Source organism: Corythoichthys intestinalis, chromosome 6, assembly GCF_030265065.1.
Source record: "Corythoichthys intestinalis isolate RoL2023-P3 chromosome 6, ASM3026506v1, whole genome shotgun sequence".
NCBI classification, from domain to species: Eukaryota; Metazoa; Chordata; class Actinopteri; order Syngnathiformes; family Syngnathidae; genus Corythoichthys; species Corythoichthys intestinalis.
Window position 1 is genome coordinate 58,080,569 of NC_080400.1, and position 18,930 is coordinate 58,099,498.

The 18,930-nt window shown below is 37.8% G+C and overlaps 1 protein-coding gene across 1 annotated transcript in view; it reads left to right on the forward strand.

The window, feature by feature from the left end:
* Positions 1-762: 762 nt before the first annotated feature.
* The window catches only part of akap1b (A kinase (PRKA) anchor protein 1b), a 43,023-nt gene continuing 24,855 nt past the window's right edge, over positions 763-18,930 (forward strand). Inside the window, exons 1-2 of the mRNA XM_057838764.1 lie at positions 763-928; positions 11,837-13,314. Coding sequence (XP_057694747.1) covers positions 11,859-13,314 — 1,456 coding nt within the window. The 5' untranslated portion in view covers positions 763-928; positions 11,837-11,858. The remainder of the gene's footprint in view (positions 929-11,836; positions 13,315-18,930) is intronic.

An 18,930-nucleotide genomic window follows, 5' to 3' on the forward strand; every position in this document is an offset into this window, starting at 1 on the left:
GAAAATTGCCGTTTACGGGCGAACGGAAAATTTTTCGTGGCGGTTTGAAAAATTCCCATCGTCACGCGAAAATTCCGGTCGTGCCGATACTTGAACTGTGCCGATCGGTGCTACGGTTTGGGCTGTGCGTTGGCTCAAAAAAACGCGGAGAATAAGATGAATAAATAATAAGTACAATAAAGTTGCACAATAACAATACCTTGTTCTTTCTTTCAGAAAGACCAAGGTAATAAAGTTGCACAATAACAATACCTTGTTCTTTCTTTCAGAAAGACCAAGGTAATAATAATAATTATTATAATAATAAAGTTGCACAATAACAATACCTTGTTCTTTCCCTTGGAAAGACCAAGGTAATAAAGTTGCACAACAACATAACCTTGTTCTTTCCTTCAGAAAGACCAAGGTAATTACATGGCCTTAATATTTCAACAACCCGCAATACTTTACTTCCTCACTTGAGTCATAAATGCAGTGTATCCCTTTGCCCTTTCAACTGACCTTTGTTCCTTTTAATGTACAGATATTACATTATTATTTTCTCTGTAAACAATATTAATCCAATGTCATAAATTGCTACATCTTATCAATACGTTTTCCAATTGTCAGTCAGATAAATTATCCTTGTGTGCGTTCGCTTACTTGAAAGTGGAATAGAATACGCGGGGCGGACTGCCTTGCGAACACGGCTGTTAGCAATGGGGCCCATTGCCGCATCCTCAGTTACCGCGAGACTACAACGTATCACAAACGGCTGACATGTCTATCGCGAGATTTGAGCAGCTGTTTAGTGTGTGGTTTTTTTAGGCTGGTAGTTGTCGGACAGCACGTGGGGGTGAGATTGACTTTGGACCGGGACACTTTTTCCAAAACGACTTTTCCTCCGCTGTTGTTCTCATCGTGGCGACGACAAGGACCTTGAAATACTGTAAGTGAAATCGATGACTCGCTTTCAGACGTTTGTGCCAGCAAGCAGTTTAGGCTGTAGTTAACCTGCAGGTTGATGTTCACTCCGCGTGGTTGTCACATCTACTGCCTGCGATTCAAAACAAGTTGTTCTTCCCTCACCGAGCAAACCTGTTATGCATGCCTCTAACATTAATATGTTCGTGTCATTGAACAACTAGCTTCATCTTCTAAACCAAGTCAGAACTTGCATAGTCAAGTTAACTGTTTTCCCTCTTGTTAAAAACACAACTTGGCTTATTCGTCTCTTTGTTTTTAATGCACACAACAATAACAAGAGCTCGTGTTCAGAGTAGTAGCAATGAGCCATACATTGCCAACAACAGTTGTGCTTTCATTTGCAGCAGGCCGGTTAGCAAGCTAATGTCAAGGTCTGAGGCCCATTTTTGCTAAACAGGAGCAGTGGATGAAATGTCCTTAAGTTTATACGGTATTCTAGTGCATTTCATAGTGGTTATTTAGTTAAGAATTTCCTTTTAATTGGTGATGAAGACGAGACCGTTCTTTAACGCAAAGGGGGAATCTTATGATGTAACACTCAGTCAGTCGCTGGGCCAAAAATAACACTTCTGGAGTTGTACTTGCTGTACTGACATTGATGCAACGTTACTGTGACCTCGACTTATGTAGTTCCGTTTTTTGATATAAATGACATAGATTTCATGCTCGTGCAATGTGTCTCAAACGTCGAGGCCTCCCAAAGAGCCATGCTTTATTCCCAGAAGTGTCAACTAGCATTAGGTCAAAGCTATCGGCGTTGTTTTCAACCTAATTTGTACTTGTACACTGGGCAACGCGCATTAATGTGCTAATTTGCACGTAACCTTGTGTTCCACAGAGCCAAAACATAAAATAAAAAGTTATGGACATTACGTGTTGGCCTTGTATTTGATGTTCGATTTATATGTTGGTCCCAATTTCGTAATCTCTGTAGTCACCCGACGATAATTTTTTTTTTGTTTAGAAGCAAAATGTTGTCCAAATCACCATTTGTAGCATAATTTAAGGGTTGTCGTGTCAGAAGCATGTTGTGCTTATATCGCTAGAGGCTTAACTCATTGCATGCCCTTTCTTGTATCCTTTCAAGGGGAAAGTCGTCGCGTATGTATGTGGTCGTCGATGCTAACTTGTGGCTAGCTAATTCTTTTAACCACTTGTTTCAAAGTACTTCAGGCAAAGTCGAAAAGACACAACATTGACAATGCACAACTTGACTATTTAGCATTAGTCTCATCGCTCTTGTGTACGAGTTTGACGTTATGCAAACGCCAAATAACGCTAGTTTCACGACTTTCTTTTAGTGTATGAAGCAGATGTAAAGATAGGCAAATTCTGACTTCTGTATAGAAAACCTACATAAAGCACTTCGATACCGGTACTGGTAACTGTACAACTACAAAAATGTTTTTGTTTTATTTTTTAAAGTAAAATGTAACAGACGAAACAAATTTTAAATGTATTGTTTTAATCAATGGCAACCATTTTCAGGGGCGTTACTAGACCTAATACAATACTGGGGCACTGGCGAGTGAGGGAAAAAAAAAATAGTATAAATGCCTATCTATCATTAAAAAAAATCAGAAACAGCTTTAAAATATATGTAACCATATCAGATTATATCGTTTCTGGATCATTGACTAAACACCTGAAATGAATTGATCCATGTAGCCTACTGTGCACTTTACTCCAGATCTCTGAACCAGTGTTTTTCAACCTTTTTTAAGTCATGGCACGTTTTTACATTGGAAAAAATCACGCGGTACACCACAAACTAAAAACGTTCCAAAATCATTTTCTGTACAGTATTTTTAATTATAAAATAATTTCTCAATATGTACACTTACTCAGTGTGAAACTTAAGCCTGTTTAGATGAACACAAAGCCGATATCCTTATTCTTCAACAGCTTTTTTAAATTTATTTTTTTATTTATTAAAAAAAATTTTTTTTTTAAATAGCAGTTGGGCTTGAAAAAGCTCAGAATTATCAGATAGGGGGACTTGAGCAATATCTTTAACTGCATCAGGGCCGAGCATCTTGCCGACAATGGCTTTGCAAGCAAGTTGTATTAATGTCTCTGTCACAGGGTGGTACGTTTTGGATTTAGCAACAAGTTCAGCAACAAGGTAACTGGCTTTGAGGGCTTTCTCGTTTACCTTTGTAGTTTTTCTCAAAAAAGTTGCCGGTTTCTTTGTGTTTTCACAAAGGCGAACAAAATAGTCAATAGACTTTTTTTTGAAGCGACGGGTGTTTCGTTTGGAGATGTTTAAACTTGCTTGGCACCATGGGGATGTTGGATAGCTGCTCGTGTCGCATTCCAGAACTGCTCTGATTTCTACCCATTAGCCACCTTGTTGTCCTCAACAATGTGTTGAAATAAAACACAGAGGGCGAATTGACAGTCATCACATATGGATAAATTAGAAAGTACACTTTTGAGTATATCAACACATGACGAGTCTAACCAAATGATGTGCAGTAGGCGTGCTGGGGTCCACATTGTCGCTGATGGCTAAAAATCTGAGCAGTTCTTGAACATGACAAGAGCAATACCTTGCTCATCTGCACACGACCGAGAACTTTCTACCCACTACTTCCTTCCTACTGCAACACCGCCTGACTACGTTAAAAAAAAAAAAAAAAAAAAAAGATATATATGACTGCGACATTGGATAATTTCTCGCAGCACACCTGACGATCGCAAACGGCATACTAGAGTGCTGCGGCACACCGGTTGAAAAACACTGCTCTAAACCACTACTGGCAAAACAAAAATGAAGCACAATGAATTTTATGCAATATTTTTGCAGGACCCACGATACAAATTGATCAACAGTAGAACAAAAAAAAACAACTCTACACCGAATAAATTATTTACATCATCATCAAAACAAAGCAATAAAATGCATTCATGTTCATAAAGTCATTTTCTGACAACCCAACTGTAACGCCTTGTTTTGAGTTTTGCAAAGCGGTCAATCACTTGACAGTGACTTAGAGTGGAGAGTTCATTGAATGAGAGCCTCTCACTCAAATCATATGTCATTGTATTCATCGCTAGTTAGGTAAAAGACTGCAGCTAATCTGCTACATCAATTTGAGATCAGAGTAGTTTACCGCAGTTAACTGCCTGATATGCAAAGAGTAAAGTCGAAGCATTTAAATTCACAATTCCTGGGAATAGGCAACCGAACAAACATCAACACAGAGGTAAAAACTAACAAGGACGGGCAGTTTATCTGGCACTAACCTGTAAAGCAGGTGGGAAGATGCAATGTGCACCATCAACTGTTTGATTAGCACACGCATCGTATGATTAATGCTGCATACGTGTTGGACTTATTGGAAAAATGATTCTCTATTACACGGGGTCTATTAGTATAAAGAGTGCCAAACAGTTTTTCAATTTAACGTAATATCACTATATTATATAGGCACATTGTGTAGATTATGCTATGTAGACTTAAAACTCCAATTTTATTTTAATTGGTGAAATTTGTACTGGGGCACGTGCCTCATTGAAATGTCTGGCAATGCCCTTGAGCTGTTGTAGGGGAAGTAACTGTTTTTGGCCATTTAAAAACCAACCCTATAAAGTAAAGATGCACGATAATATCGTTTACCGATAATTATCGGCCGATAATGGCAATTATGACGTCACACTGATATCCAGGTTTTTAAAAAATTCAACAGATAATGCAATCTGATAAATATATACTCGATTTAGCCTCCGGATGTGCGGAGTGGAAGCAGTTTTCTCCAATTCTGCGCCAGCGCCTTAACCCCTTCCTAAAGGCATTTTTGTGCAATTAAGTATTTACTTATTCACTTTGTATTAATATTAATTTACATTGTTTAGATGTTGGATTTGACTACTTATTCACATTTGGTATGGAAAAAGTAGCCATACATTCTATTTTTGCACAGTAACATTTGCTCTTGTGTATAATTTAAAGTTGCATATAGAATGTTTTAATGGAACTTTTGGCTTGACATTATCGGTTATCTGCTGGGAGGAGCAGGAAATTATTGGTTATCTGTATCGGTTGAAATGCGTTATCATGCATCACTACTCTAAAGGCCAAGCATCCGTCCACATCGTATTTTTGGTTCATGTAAGCTACAATATTAACATTTGGTATGTACTGTACACAAGGGTGGCCTATGTGATCCAAAGTGAGAGAGATGTCCACATTTGTGGACGCCAGATCCCAATTATAGTTATATATATTTCCCCCCCACCCATTTTTAATGACTAAAAAAAATCTAAATTAATCAAATGTAAACAAAAATTACATGGCAATGGCACCCAACAATATATTTTTTTTACCTTTTCATTACCTGCCATTGACAACGATAAATGTCCAATTTATTTAAATTGCGAGGACTGGCTAGACGTCCAATCCATTTTGACCTTCCCTAGAGCTAGAACACATTTATGTCCTCGCTTCTATTTGTCATATTTTTATGAAATTGCCTTGATTGCATGTCACACTCTAACTCATGCAGCCTTAATAAGCATATGATCAGAATAAGACAATTTTACCGATATCAATAACTTCCTGCTCCTCAAAGCCGATACCGATAATAAATATATAATTTTTTAAATGTATAACCCGAGTTTTTGAACACCTGGAGGTTTTAAAAAAAAAAAAAAAGTGGTGGATTTAACATAGATTTGCCTTTGATCTCACCAGATTTTTCATAATGACATGAACAAACGGTGCGTTTCACTTCTGCACTGCCCGACAGCCAACTAAAAATGAATGCACTTCCATAAACCACGAGGCTTGGTCTATTCTTGCTTTTATGGGAAGACACTCATCTTAATATTGTGAAAGTACAACAGAAAAATACACATATTCAATACTCAATATTAAGGGTGTAACAGTACATATATTTGTATTGAACCGTTTCGGTTCGGGGTGCTCGGATCGGAAAGGAGGCGTACCGAACGAGTTTCTGACGTAATGTAACCCTTACTTTTCGAGGCTGTGAGTCGATCGGGTTACAGTTTCTTTGTGTAGATTATATTTACTCGGTCTTCTCTACTATAAAGAGGACCAACACGGTAGGACAGTATAACCCAGAAAGGTCAACGGCGCGACAACGTGGCCGGCGCGAGAACTCAGTGAAACGTGGGCGTTAAAGTCAACCAGACAATGCACACCAGTCGCAGTGCGGCCGCGTGTAAGACGCGTCCCAGAAGCGGCTCAATGCGAGAGTTTATTATTTGACGCGAGACGCGGCCCTCCTGCGTCAATACTACTAGCTAGGATCGGGCAGACTGGAAGTCACTCGTGTAAAAATAAGGTGGATACGGTCGATTTTCAAACTAATATGCAATCGTAACCCACTTTTTGAGTTCATCAGATGTCTTGAGTGGTAGATCGGGGCACAGTTGACTTGTCTTTGTTGATTTACAGTTGTCTTCTCTGCTATAATAATAACCAACACGGCCCCGTGTTCAATACAAAACTCTCCTATGACAACAAAACAAGGAGGAACTAATATTCACATAGGAACTAAAGTTATACAACATAAAATATACAATATAAATGAATACTACATAACATTTGTAAAATATAAACACATAATAAAATAAATAATAGCCCATTTAAATCAAATGAAATGAAATGAGCTAAAACACCTGTAATTAAATAATAAGAATAATACACAGATCCTGCTTACACAATTAAGTTTATTAATTTCTGTGTGGCCCTTTAACTTGAGAAAATCCACCAATAAAGCTTTTGAAAACAGTTCATAAGAAAAAAAATGATTCATTGAGGCATTTCATTTGTAAAATACATTTTGTTAAAATCTTTGTCATTGGGATTGCTTTTCTCTTTAGCACAGGACTTTTCTTTCTTTCAGAAACAAAGCTGACCAATATGGGGAGAGATTTGTCTCAAAAATATTCTCACGAATACATCCGCGATTCACACATATTTTTTGTAGATGCACAAATCTATCCAAGATTTTCACATATAGTTTCGAGATCCACAAATATATTCGTGAGTTTCACATGTGTTTTTGTAATCCACAAATATATCCGTAAGTTTTACGTGTGTTTTTTTATGTTGTGCGTGCACTCATCATGAATTATTGTTTGCAAACATTCGAATTGTATTTGTAAATCGGCGGCCGCGTGCGTTTATTTTTGAGACAAACGTAACGGTCAATTTTTCACACACAAGCGCATTCGCGATTCACATATTTGTTTTTTTCATTCACAAATACATCGGCGATTCTCACAAATACATTAGTCATTTTCACGTGTTTTTCAGATCCGCAAATACGTCCACGTTTTCCACATGTATTTTTCAAATCCACAAATACTTCCGCAAATTTCACATGTGTTTTTTAATGATGTGCTTGCAATTATCATGACTTGACATTTTTTAAGTATTCAATTTTGCTTTTGAATTGTTGGAGCTGTGTTTTTTTAACAGCGAACACGCGCATTTATTTTTGAGACAAACGTCACTCGATGTTGGACCAAGATTTTCTCACACACAAGCCGACAATTTTCACATGTCTCAAAACACTTCCGCTTCCACCCAATAGGTGGCAGTATTCAGCGCATACACCAAAAAGGTATGATTCCCAAACTTCAAGAACTATCAAGACGGTCCGTGTACCTTTTGGCTGTTTGTTTTTCCTTCTATATCTATATCCTTCAATATTTGTTTTCCTCCGAGTTCGCTTTTACGATGAGCCTTGACCCGGAAAAAGTTCTTCTTCAACAAGGCATCGTCATCCGGGTCATGGCTTATTGAATTCTTTACAAAAACAAATCTTTATTCTTGGACAATTAGATGCAGAAGAAAATCATTTTTGTGTCACAACTTTTTAATTGCAACGGGCACCTGATGTCTTACGTGGAGTTTTTTGATTCTTTTCAGTTACCAGTTAGACCTAAGCAATATGCTATTGTTTATGATGCGATTCCTTCAGGATTCATTATGCTGTGTAGAAATGTAAGCATGCAATTTCAAACTTTATCTCCTCCAAATATACTAAATTCAAGTGTGGGTAAATTATGTTAACTACATTACAAAAATTCGAATAGATACACTCGATCTCTATTTCAGAATGAGATTAGATCCACACCATATCTTAAGTCTTTTTGGAATCAATTTGTTGGATATATCATTTGGTCTAAGGTATGGACTATCCCCAATATGTTTCCGTTGACAAGTAAGGTCAAAGAAGTCGCTTTCAAAACTATCCATAGATACTATCAAGCGGGACATTGAGACAAACTTTTTTTTTTTTCTGTGGAAATCATCCAGAGACAGTTCACCACCCTTTTTGTACCTGCTTTTTTTCCAATAAATTTTGGAAAGAACATTGCAAGTTCATCATCAGGAACCTACATGTGGACGTCAAACTCAAATGGGGAAAATGTCATTTTTTGTCTCTATAAGAATCGCAAGAATGAGTGGTTTTATTATTAATCTTCCCATTTTGCTATCAAATTTTGCTACCTCCACAAATGTATATTATTTAGCAAGGTTTTTTTTTTTTTAATCTCTTTCATAACGAAAGTGTGTGCTACATAAACCTGTTTTTTTTTTTTTTTAAACCAAATAATTCACTTTCATAATGAGAGTGTGCTACACCAATCTGTTTTTTTACGGACGTATTTGTGAATTTGAAAAACACGTGTGAATCGCGAATGTGCTTGTGTGTGAAAATTTGACCGTTTCTTGTTATGTTTGTCTCAAAAATAAATGCACGCGGCCGCCTATTCACAAATACAATTCGAATGTTTGCAAACAATAATTCATGATGAGTGCACGCACAACATAAAAAAAACACGTAAAACTCACGGATATATTTGTGGATTACAAAAACACGTGAAACCCACAAATATATTTGTGGATCTCGAAAATACATGTGAAAATCTTGGATATATTTGTGCATCTGCAAAAAATATGTGTGAATCGCGAATGTATTTGTGAGAATATTTTTGAGACAATGCTCTCCCCATAGACCAATACGCAGGGTCGAAAAGGCAAATTGTTGTTGGATTATTATCTTTAAATACTCGCTACTTTTTGAGAATTCTAGCTTTGTATAGGCTAATGTTCCTATTGTTGAAAGCACAAAAGTGTGTAATAAAATAGCACATTTATATTTTGCATTTTGTTTTCTTACCGTACCGAAAATGAACCGAACCATGACCTCAAAACCGAACCGAGATTTTTGTGTACCGTTACACCCCTACTCAATATACAACACACTGCACAATACACTTATATACACAACTATTATATGTATAGCATAGCACACTAGCTTGAGCTACTAAAGCATTGGCTGGCTTCTATAACACAACAACTTATTAAGTACTGCACATATGACCATTCACCACAAAAGTAAACATATGTTGCACATCCATATGTTATAGTAAACATAAAATACTTAGACATATATTTCCGAGGCGGAAAGGTAACCGAAAGCATTCACGAATGTCAATGCTACCGCTAGACACCGCAATGTGTATGTGAAGAGCTTGTAATCTGAACCAAACTACTGTAACAAAAAAATGGATGCAGCGAATTATTCTGACCAGCAGGTGGGTGCAATGCCCCGCAAATGGTCAATTGCTTTCCCATACTAGTGTGTAAACTGTAAAGCCAGCACACTACATATTGTCGGTCCTATTGATAATGTTATTGGATTTATCGGGGTGACGTCAGAATTCCTATTATAATTCCTATTATCGGATCGAATTATTATCGTGCACCAGTATTATTTACATAAGTTTCTCTTTTTGGTCAGCAGTAACTGCTAGCTAAAATGCTAGCTTCTACGCCAAAGAAAAAGATAACAGGTTTGCATATCTGAAATAATGTTATCTACAACTCTGGGACTGTGATTACACCACGTAGTGTAACCACCACATGAATCATGTCATACTTGTTTGCCTTTATTGGTTCATTGCCTTCAATTGATAATATAAAGCAAAACAATCTGAAAAGGTGATGTTTATTTTTCAGGAATTCAGGAGTGGCCAAATTTTAGGGTCTGAAATTCCTGCATTATCTGCTAAATTAAAAATGTCCAATATTGACTCAAAAGAGAACGTCACCAATCGCTACAATGTTGGGAATGAACATGACTCAATCAACGCTTACCCCATCCACCCACCGAGTTAAATAGGCCAAGGACAGATAAATTTACTTAATGTTGCGCAATAGATGTGGGCGAGATTTCGAGAAAATTCGGAATGAATATATTTTATGGGAATATGGGAATAAAAATATGTAATTTCTGTTTTGGATTAACACCATTTTTATTGCACACAATAGCTATGCCATCCTTGTTTTACACTATTACACTGCAATGTAAACAGTGCAATTCTAGTGCAACGGATAACTTACACCGCTTGAAATTGGGGGGGGGGGGGGGGGGGGGTTGGCCAAGTAGTGTTTAACTTCACAAGTCTAGTATAACACAACTGTTTCAAAGTTAAACTTTAGTAAGTACATTTTAGTATTTTACAGCAAGAACGCCAAGATGCAATCAGTGGTGGTTCTACTCATTCATTTGAGGACAAAGTTGTGTTCTGTTTCTCTTCCAAATTGGTGTTTATAACGTGTGTACATCTGTAGCTAGTTTTATTAGGAGTAATATATTATCACTGTTTAATAGAATGCTCCTAGTCCATATTACATTACTTTGACTCTTGTTAGCCAAACATTGCTATAGACTAGTGCTGCAATGATTAATCGATAAACTCAAGTAATCGATTAGAAAAAAAAAACATTCGAATTAAATTTTGCTGCTTCGAGTATTCGTTTAATTAAAGTGGCCTTGTAATGGTATATTTTGAAAGTGTTTGCATTTAGTTTTATTGATTTGGGTGGATACATTGGGTGCCTCATTTCACATGAATCCAGTTGCTCCCTGTTAAGAACATACATCAGCTTTTGTTTGAGTTAGTTTTTTTATTTTTATTTTTTTTTTTTTTTAATTTTTTAATCGTGATTTAGTTTAGTAATATTCAGCTGTTTTTTGTGGGAATATGTGTCTTAACCATTTAAGAGCATTGTAAAAAAAAAAAAAAAAAAAAAAAGTTAGCATTTTATAGCATTTAAGCTAGCGGACTTTTGCTATGTAAGTTAGCCAATTGTTCTTTTGTTTGTACATAGATCCTGATTTATTTACTTTTTTATACTGTTTGCTATCGATTATGTAAGTAATCGATTAATCCATAAATCAGTTGGTTTGAATAATCGAATAATCGGATTAGGAACATTTAATTTTAGGAGATGTAAAACGGCTTGCTAAGATTGCACTTTCAAAGAACATTAAATGTGAATACAAAATATAATTCCCGAGTGTTTCTTCAAACTATGCAGAGTTGCACTTTCATTTCACAAGAGCAATAAACGCATTTAGAAATAAAAATACCTGAGCTTAGCCTCTTACGGTATAAAAAAAAATTAATGGATAAGGATCGAAGTACAACAATTAGCTAACTTGCATAGCAAAAGTTCGATAGCTAAAATGATACTGTATAATGCTCACGTTTTTTTTTTTTTTTTTTTTTTTTTACAATGCTCTTAACAAATCGTTCAAACGCATATTCCCACAAAAAACTGCTAAATATACCTCTAAACTACGAATGCATAAACAAGTAATAAAACGAACGAAGTAATAAAACTAAATGCAAACACTTTCAAAACAAACCATTATAACGCCATTCTAATTAAACAAATCCTCGAAGCAGCAAAATATCAAAGTTTTTTTGTGATCGAAATACTCGAGTTAATCAATCGTTGCAGCACTATTAACAATTTAGCGCTCACATGAAAAATCATAAATCTTTTTTTTTTTTTCTTCTTCTTTTGCCTTAGGTGTAGCTGCTAGCATCCTGAGATGCCTCTAAGGTTTCGTTCGATTGTGCCCTACACACTGCCTGGAGTCCTTGCACTGATCGGTTGGTGGTGGTACACCTCCCGTAAGAAAGAGCATCTCATCAGCCATGACGACCCAGATGGAGGTCCAGCTCTTGCAACACTAAGTTTCTCTTCATCAGTCGGTAGCAATGGTGTGGTTGAGAAAGACACTGTATCCATCACAAACAACACTGAACACCACCTCACTTGCTCACGTGCAAGGATCCCTACAAAAGACGGGGAGCATGACAATATCTCTCAAAACCATGGTGTTGATACAAATGAATCATCATTGGTGGGACAGACTTTTAAAGATGCTGCCGTTGAGACGTGTGGAATAAAAGAGGAAGTTAAGAAACCTACAGTCTCAACTCTACCACAATATGAGCAGGATGAGAGGCTCAATGAATCACTCAAAGATCCCAAGGACCTATCACCTCCCTGCGCTTCAGAGGCAGACATCCATTTAACTCGTAAACCATCGGCATCAGAAATGATCACAGAGCCAGTCTTTCCCTGCCAATCCACCAAAGTTACTCACTCAGCCACCACATCAGTGTGCCTATCTGATGCAGAACGGCCTGAGCCAGAGGGGGAAGTTGCAAACAACAGCGCTACAATGACACAGGATGACTGTTTTGCAGCTATCCCGCTGAAAGCGCAGAGAGTGGTCTCATCACAGTTCGAGTCTCCAGATACACCTACTTCACCGCATGATTTTAATCAACACATTCTAACCAGCACTCCCAATTCTCTGGTCCTGACTTCCAAAGCCCAAACAACGCCATTGACGCCACAGGAAATCCAGGTTCACAGCAATCACGGAAATCAGCACGATCTGGAAGTTCTGGCAGCTGGACTCATAACCGAGGTCATCTCGGCAGCCACCCAGCAGGTCCTTGGTGGCGCCGGCTGCTCTCTTTCTGACAGAAGGCAGCAGTGTCACCAACTTCGACCATCAAACCACCATCAAATAAACTGTGATGAAACCCAGAACAGAGAGCAAGTGCTCCCCAACGGTTCTTCTTCAGCCTCGGAATGGGAGTCTGTCGAAGTTCATCAGATAAACAATACACAAAAAGAACCTATGACAGAACTGTCTCACCAAGTAGCAGACTGTGCGCCTCTATTAAACAATAAATTCAAAGGTGATGAATTGGCTACACAAGACTGTCAGTCTGAGGACAGCATGAGCAATTGCAACGACCAACATAGTCTGTTTGACAACGAAATAGATGTCTTCCAGGTTACAGACTTGTCAGAAAAAGAAGCAATACAAGCCCAAGTGAGCGAGATTCAAACAGCCACAGAGAAAAATATTTTTTCTTTGACGGAAGAAACCTCTGTGGATTCAGTGTGTGGTATAAAGATGCTAGATGGAATGGATCTAAGAAACGGAATTCAGGGATGTGAAATGGAAACAGACCAGTCTGGAGGTGAGTTGTCTTTTGAGTCTCATTCAGTGCAATTTCCAGTAGAGCATGTAGTCAAACATGCATTGCTGTCGACCTGTGGAGGCAGTATTTTAATTAGTTTAATTATCTTAAATGAACTTGTACAGTTCAAAATTATTCAATTATTCAACCCCCACTGCAATAAATGCAAGCGCTTTTTTCGTTGAAAATTCTTGTGAATAAATGCTTAAATCCCTGAATTCTTCATAGATATGGACGCAAAACAGTCTTGATTCTTGGTTAAAAGCAAAAACTGCAGTTAGCATTTATTTTACGCATATACTGTATGTCGAAGTACAATGCTAATCTGTTAGTCAATTTGGCTGCCACCATATGTAAACAGAGGTTTTCCGGTGAAAATTCTTGTGAATAAATGCTTAAATCCCGGAATTCTTTATATAGACGTAAAACGGTCTCGACTCTTGGTTAAAAGCAAAAAAAAAAACAAAAAAAAAAACGTGCAGTTAGCATTTATTTTATGTAAATATGTCGAAGTACGATGCAAGTCTGTCGGTCAATGAGGCGACCGCCATATGTAAACAGCTTTTCCGGCGAAAACGCTCTTGAATAAATGCTTAAATCCCTGAATGAAGTAGAACAGTCTCGATTCTTGGTTAACAGCAAAAAACGTGCAGTTAGCATTTATTTTACGTAAATATGTCGAAATACGATGCTATTCTGTTAGTCAATGTGGTGGCCGCCATATGTAATAAAGAGCTTTTCCGGCGAAAACTCTTGTGAATAAATGCTTAAATCCCTGAATTCTTTATAGATATTGAAGTAAAAAGGCCTCGAATCTTGGTTCAAAGTAGTGATGCACGATTATACATTTTTCAACAGATACCAATAACCGATAATTTCCTCCTCATTCCAACCGATAGCCGATAATGTCAAGCCAATATTCTATTAAAAGATTTATGTAAAATTTTATACACAAAAGAAAATATTACTGTACAAAAATATAATTTATTGCTCTTTTTTTTTTTCCAACATCAAATGTGAACAAGTAGTCAATTCCAACATCTAAATGACAGATTGTCTGACATTGTGTAATGGTTAACTTTTGGCAACAATTACTTAGAGAAAATACCTAAGTTGCACAAAAATATCTTTAAAAGTAAACCATTCCTAACATATACTGTATGACATTACTACACTGCTAAAACACACCTCCTTAAAACTAGTCAGTTTTAAGTGTAAATCAGTGAAATTAGTGAAATTATCTGCCAGTGCTTCAAGTGTATTTCAGATTTCTTGGAAGAAAAATAGCTAGCTGAAACAAGCTTAAAATAAGCTTAACAGCCTTATTTTAAGCAATAAATTATTATACTTAATCCTAAGAAAAACTTGGTAGGAAACATTTTGAATAATATTTGTGGCTACAGAATATTGTTATTTCATTACAACAGGAATGTGCATACTTAAATTGACAAGTGTTAATAAGTGCCAATAAGTTTTGATTATCTACTGCGGCTGTAATGGAGCAGACAAATAAGTTAAATAATTTGAGACGTGATTGATAATGTTATATGCTTTGTTGCACACGGTGAAAATGACTGACTCAAAATAGCGAGATGTCATGTATCCATTCTGCAGCGCTTTTTTTACATTTGCGGCACTCTCGACACCTGCTTTACAGCAGCTAAACTGATACACGGCAGTAATATTTGGACGGAGTTGAAGCCCGCATCCCCGTGCGTGTTGTTTTGTGCACGTTTTGTTAAGCCGAAAATAAAGGCCTCGTTACAAAGTCATCTGACCGCTTGTCATTTTACATACTTAATGCATTACTGACTGGCTGACTTCGTTTTCTGTTGTTTAAATTATCATCTAACCACTGTGCCATCATGGTAAGCTTGCTTACTGGACATCACCTGTCCAAATGTCCGTGGTGAAACTGATGTGATTGGCATGTTTTTCATGAAGAATGGCGGTCGTATGAACTGCATTATTTTTTTTTATCCGGGGCTTTGGCTCTCGGGTCATTTCGGTAAAAAAAAAATTGTGTCTCGTTTCGGCGGCGGCAGCAGCTACGTTCATACCGAATGATCCGCCCGCCCTGGCCGGTTCGGCGTATTCGGGGCCTTGCTCTGCTCCGGACGTAGGTGCACGCCTTGCGTCCCGCACGCCATGGGGGAACACTCGTGGAACCGGGGTGTTCGCCTGAGGTCCCGCCGCCGGGGAACCGGGCTCGACCGGCGGTCTGCCGGGCTCCGTCGGAAGACTTACTACTTGTCGATGCTACGAGTAACATTTACAACCCCTAACAAAAAGTATGGAATCACCAGTCTCGGATGAGCACTTACTCAGACATTTTATTATGTAGGACGAACTCTGATAAAAAGCTTGAAAAAATAATTAATTCAAAGTGCAACTCTTTGTTTAACTGCCATTAAGGCAGAATAAAGAAATGAATAATTGAATCTTTGATCTGGGCGTGTAATGTTCAGCATTTACTTTGATATGGGGTGGGAACTAAAGTTCACTGTTGCGAGTTGACAGGGGCACTACTAAGCGTTACATCGGGTTATTATCTGATGAACACGACTAGAGTACAGACAAGTTTTCGGTACCTCTGATTAAGATCAACAAGGAAACATCTCAATTTTATAGTGCATCGAAGAATTGAAGCTGAACTAATTTTCTCTGGAGTAAAGCGGCCAATGAAGTAATTTAGTTTGTGTTATTTGCTTGCGTTAATTGACTTGGTTTCTGTTAGTCAGTGTAGCTATGTATTCATGTTGTTTTGTTTCTGTGTGAATATAATTTGACTTCATGTACATACCGTATTGGCCCGAATATAAGACGGTGTTTTTTGCATTGAAATAACACTGAAAAAGAGGGGGTTGTCTTATATTCGCGGTCTAGACATTATACCCATTCACGACGCTAGATGGCGCCACATATCATTGAAGCGATGTTCTGTCATGTAGATCTCAGCTACTCTCCCCATTCGCGACGCTAGATGGCGCCAGATATCATTGAAGCGATATTCTGTCATGACAGATCTCAGCTACTCTTTTTAGTTTAACCAGTTTGCATTATTTTATTTTTTTTATTTGTTTTTCCTGATTCAGATTTGTTTCAAGACTACAGTTACAGTTAGGGCCCAAATACATCCACTGTCAAGTCTAATGTATTTCATGTCATTTGTCAATGGAGCTAGGGCTTTTAATGTTTATATGGTTTAGCGATAGCACTCTCACTACATGCACACGTGTATGTTGTCGGCGATTAGCCTAGCAGTGATCTTAATTGTGGTTGTCAGCCCAAAACCCTCTAAATATATATTAAATGCATCTTACCAGATATAAAATGACTACTACATAATCTGTGGTAATCGTTTGGAGCCCAGTTTTCTCGTCGAATTGCAGCAGCCCATCTCGCTCTCTCCTCTCCGGGTCTCTCGGAATCCGGTAGAACTTCAAGTCTCTCGGTCTATCTTCTCTGTTATTGCAACCGACCGCCACACACGCCTTCACCATTTTGATTATTAATGTTAACGAGCAGAAAAAAACGCCGTAAATAGGAGGAACGTACGTAGCCGTAACAGGTAAACACGATGTGTTGACGGACAATTGGGCGGCACCAGTCAGGAGGGCGGAGTTGTGACGTCACGTGGGTAGGGTCTATAGACTCCGTGTGTTTTTCGTTGTTTTAAATGGCACATTATAGCTTGCGCTCACGAGGGAACGGAGTTGGCGGACCGCAGCCGTGCGCAGCTGGTATAATTTGCCTGTTTTTGACGTACTGCGTGGCACGCAGTCAACACTGCACCGGACCGGAACCGCAACAATCTTGCATCTGGTGTCCTTGGGCCCTTAGATTTCACTTTGATGGTTAATGCAGGTATTGCAATTTTGTTTTTATCCCAATAGATCGGTTTATTTACATTTCAAAAACCAGAAGCCATTCATTTACGAATGTGATTGGACACTAATTTACATATTTAAATTTTCATATATTAAGATTTGAATGAGGCAAAATAACATGCTTTTTCTCTCAAATATATTGTATAATCATTTGTTTCAGATGTACTGTAATTATTTTCTGTATAAAAATTAATTTGGTGTTCAAAATTTTTATTTTTTTTTTTCAAACTTGAGTCTTGGAAAAAGAGGGGGTCGTCTTATAATCAGGGCCGTCTTATATTCGGGCCAATACGGTATTTATTTTGACTTGTATATATTTATCTGATCTGACTTTATGCATATTTTTATCTGTATTGTTCAGTTCTCACGGCATTGTCACGGCAAATCAAGGCATTGTCAAGGCAAATCAAGTTCTGTGATAAAAGCCCGTAAAAAAGAAACGGCGTGGTTTGTGATTTCGACTCGAAAGGGAATTACACTTTAAGTATTCAGAAACACTAAAAGAAATGAATAAAAACATTGTGGTGGTAAGTAAATGTTACTTTTATAGAGCAAGTGCAGGGGAATAAATATAGAATCATTCCATTCTAAGGAAAAATGAATCATGAGAAACAAAGAAATGACAATCAGAACATCTGTAGTATTTCGTTGCATCACCTCTGGCTTTTATGACAGCTTGCAGTCTCTGAGGCATGGACTTGATGAGTGACAAACAGTATTATTCATCAATTTGGTGCAAACTCTTTGATTGCACTTGCCAGCTTATCCATGCAGGTCGGAGCCTTGCTGCGGACCATTTTTTTTCAATTTCCACCACAGGTTTTCAATAAGGTTGAGATCTGTGCTATTTGCAGGCCATGACATTGACTGGAATGCTCTAACAGTTTTAGCTCTGTGGCATGATGCATTGTCATCCTGGAAAATTATTTCTTTATCCCCAAACATATTTTCAATTGAAGGAATAAGCAAGCTGTAATGTAAACTTCTGCATTTATTGAAGATTTAACCACAGCCATCTCCCCCAGTGCCTTTGCCTGATATGCAGCCCCATATCATCAGGGACAGAGGGAATTTTGACGTTTTCTTCAGGCAGTCATCTTTGCAAATCTCACTTGAACGGCACCAAATAAAAGTTCCAGCATCATCATCATGTCCACTGCAGATTCTTAAATCATCATTGAAAAGACCTTCATCTAGTCATTCACAGTCCATGATTGCCTCTCCTTAGCCCATTGCAGTCTTGTTCTTTTCTGTTTATGTGTCAATAATGGTTTCCTTTTAGCTTTCCTGTAGTTCTGTCACATACCTTGACTCTAGCTTCCTCCCTTTTCTTTGTCGTCGTTGTGCATCTTCTGTTTTCAAGACATGGCCTTTAGTTGTTTGTTATGACGTTTGGATGTCTTTCTCTGTCTACCAGTACGCTTAACTGTAACAACCTTGCCATGCTGTTTGTACTTGGTCCAGATTTTTGATACAGCTGACTGTGAACAGCCCAAATCTTTGGCAACCATATGTGTAGCGTTACCTTCTTCAAGAAGTTTGATAATCCTCTCCTTGGTCTCAAAAGACATCTCTTGTTGGAGCCATGATTCTTGTGAATCCACTTGGTTCAGCAGTCCTCCAAGGTGTGATAAATGCACCGTTTTTAACTGCTGACTAACAAGCAGATCTAAGACGGGGGCCCAATTAAGGAAAGAAATTGACTGAGTGTGTCTGTATTTTCTAC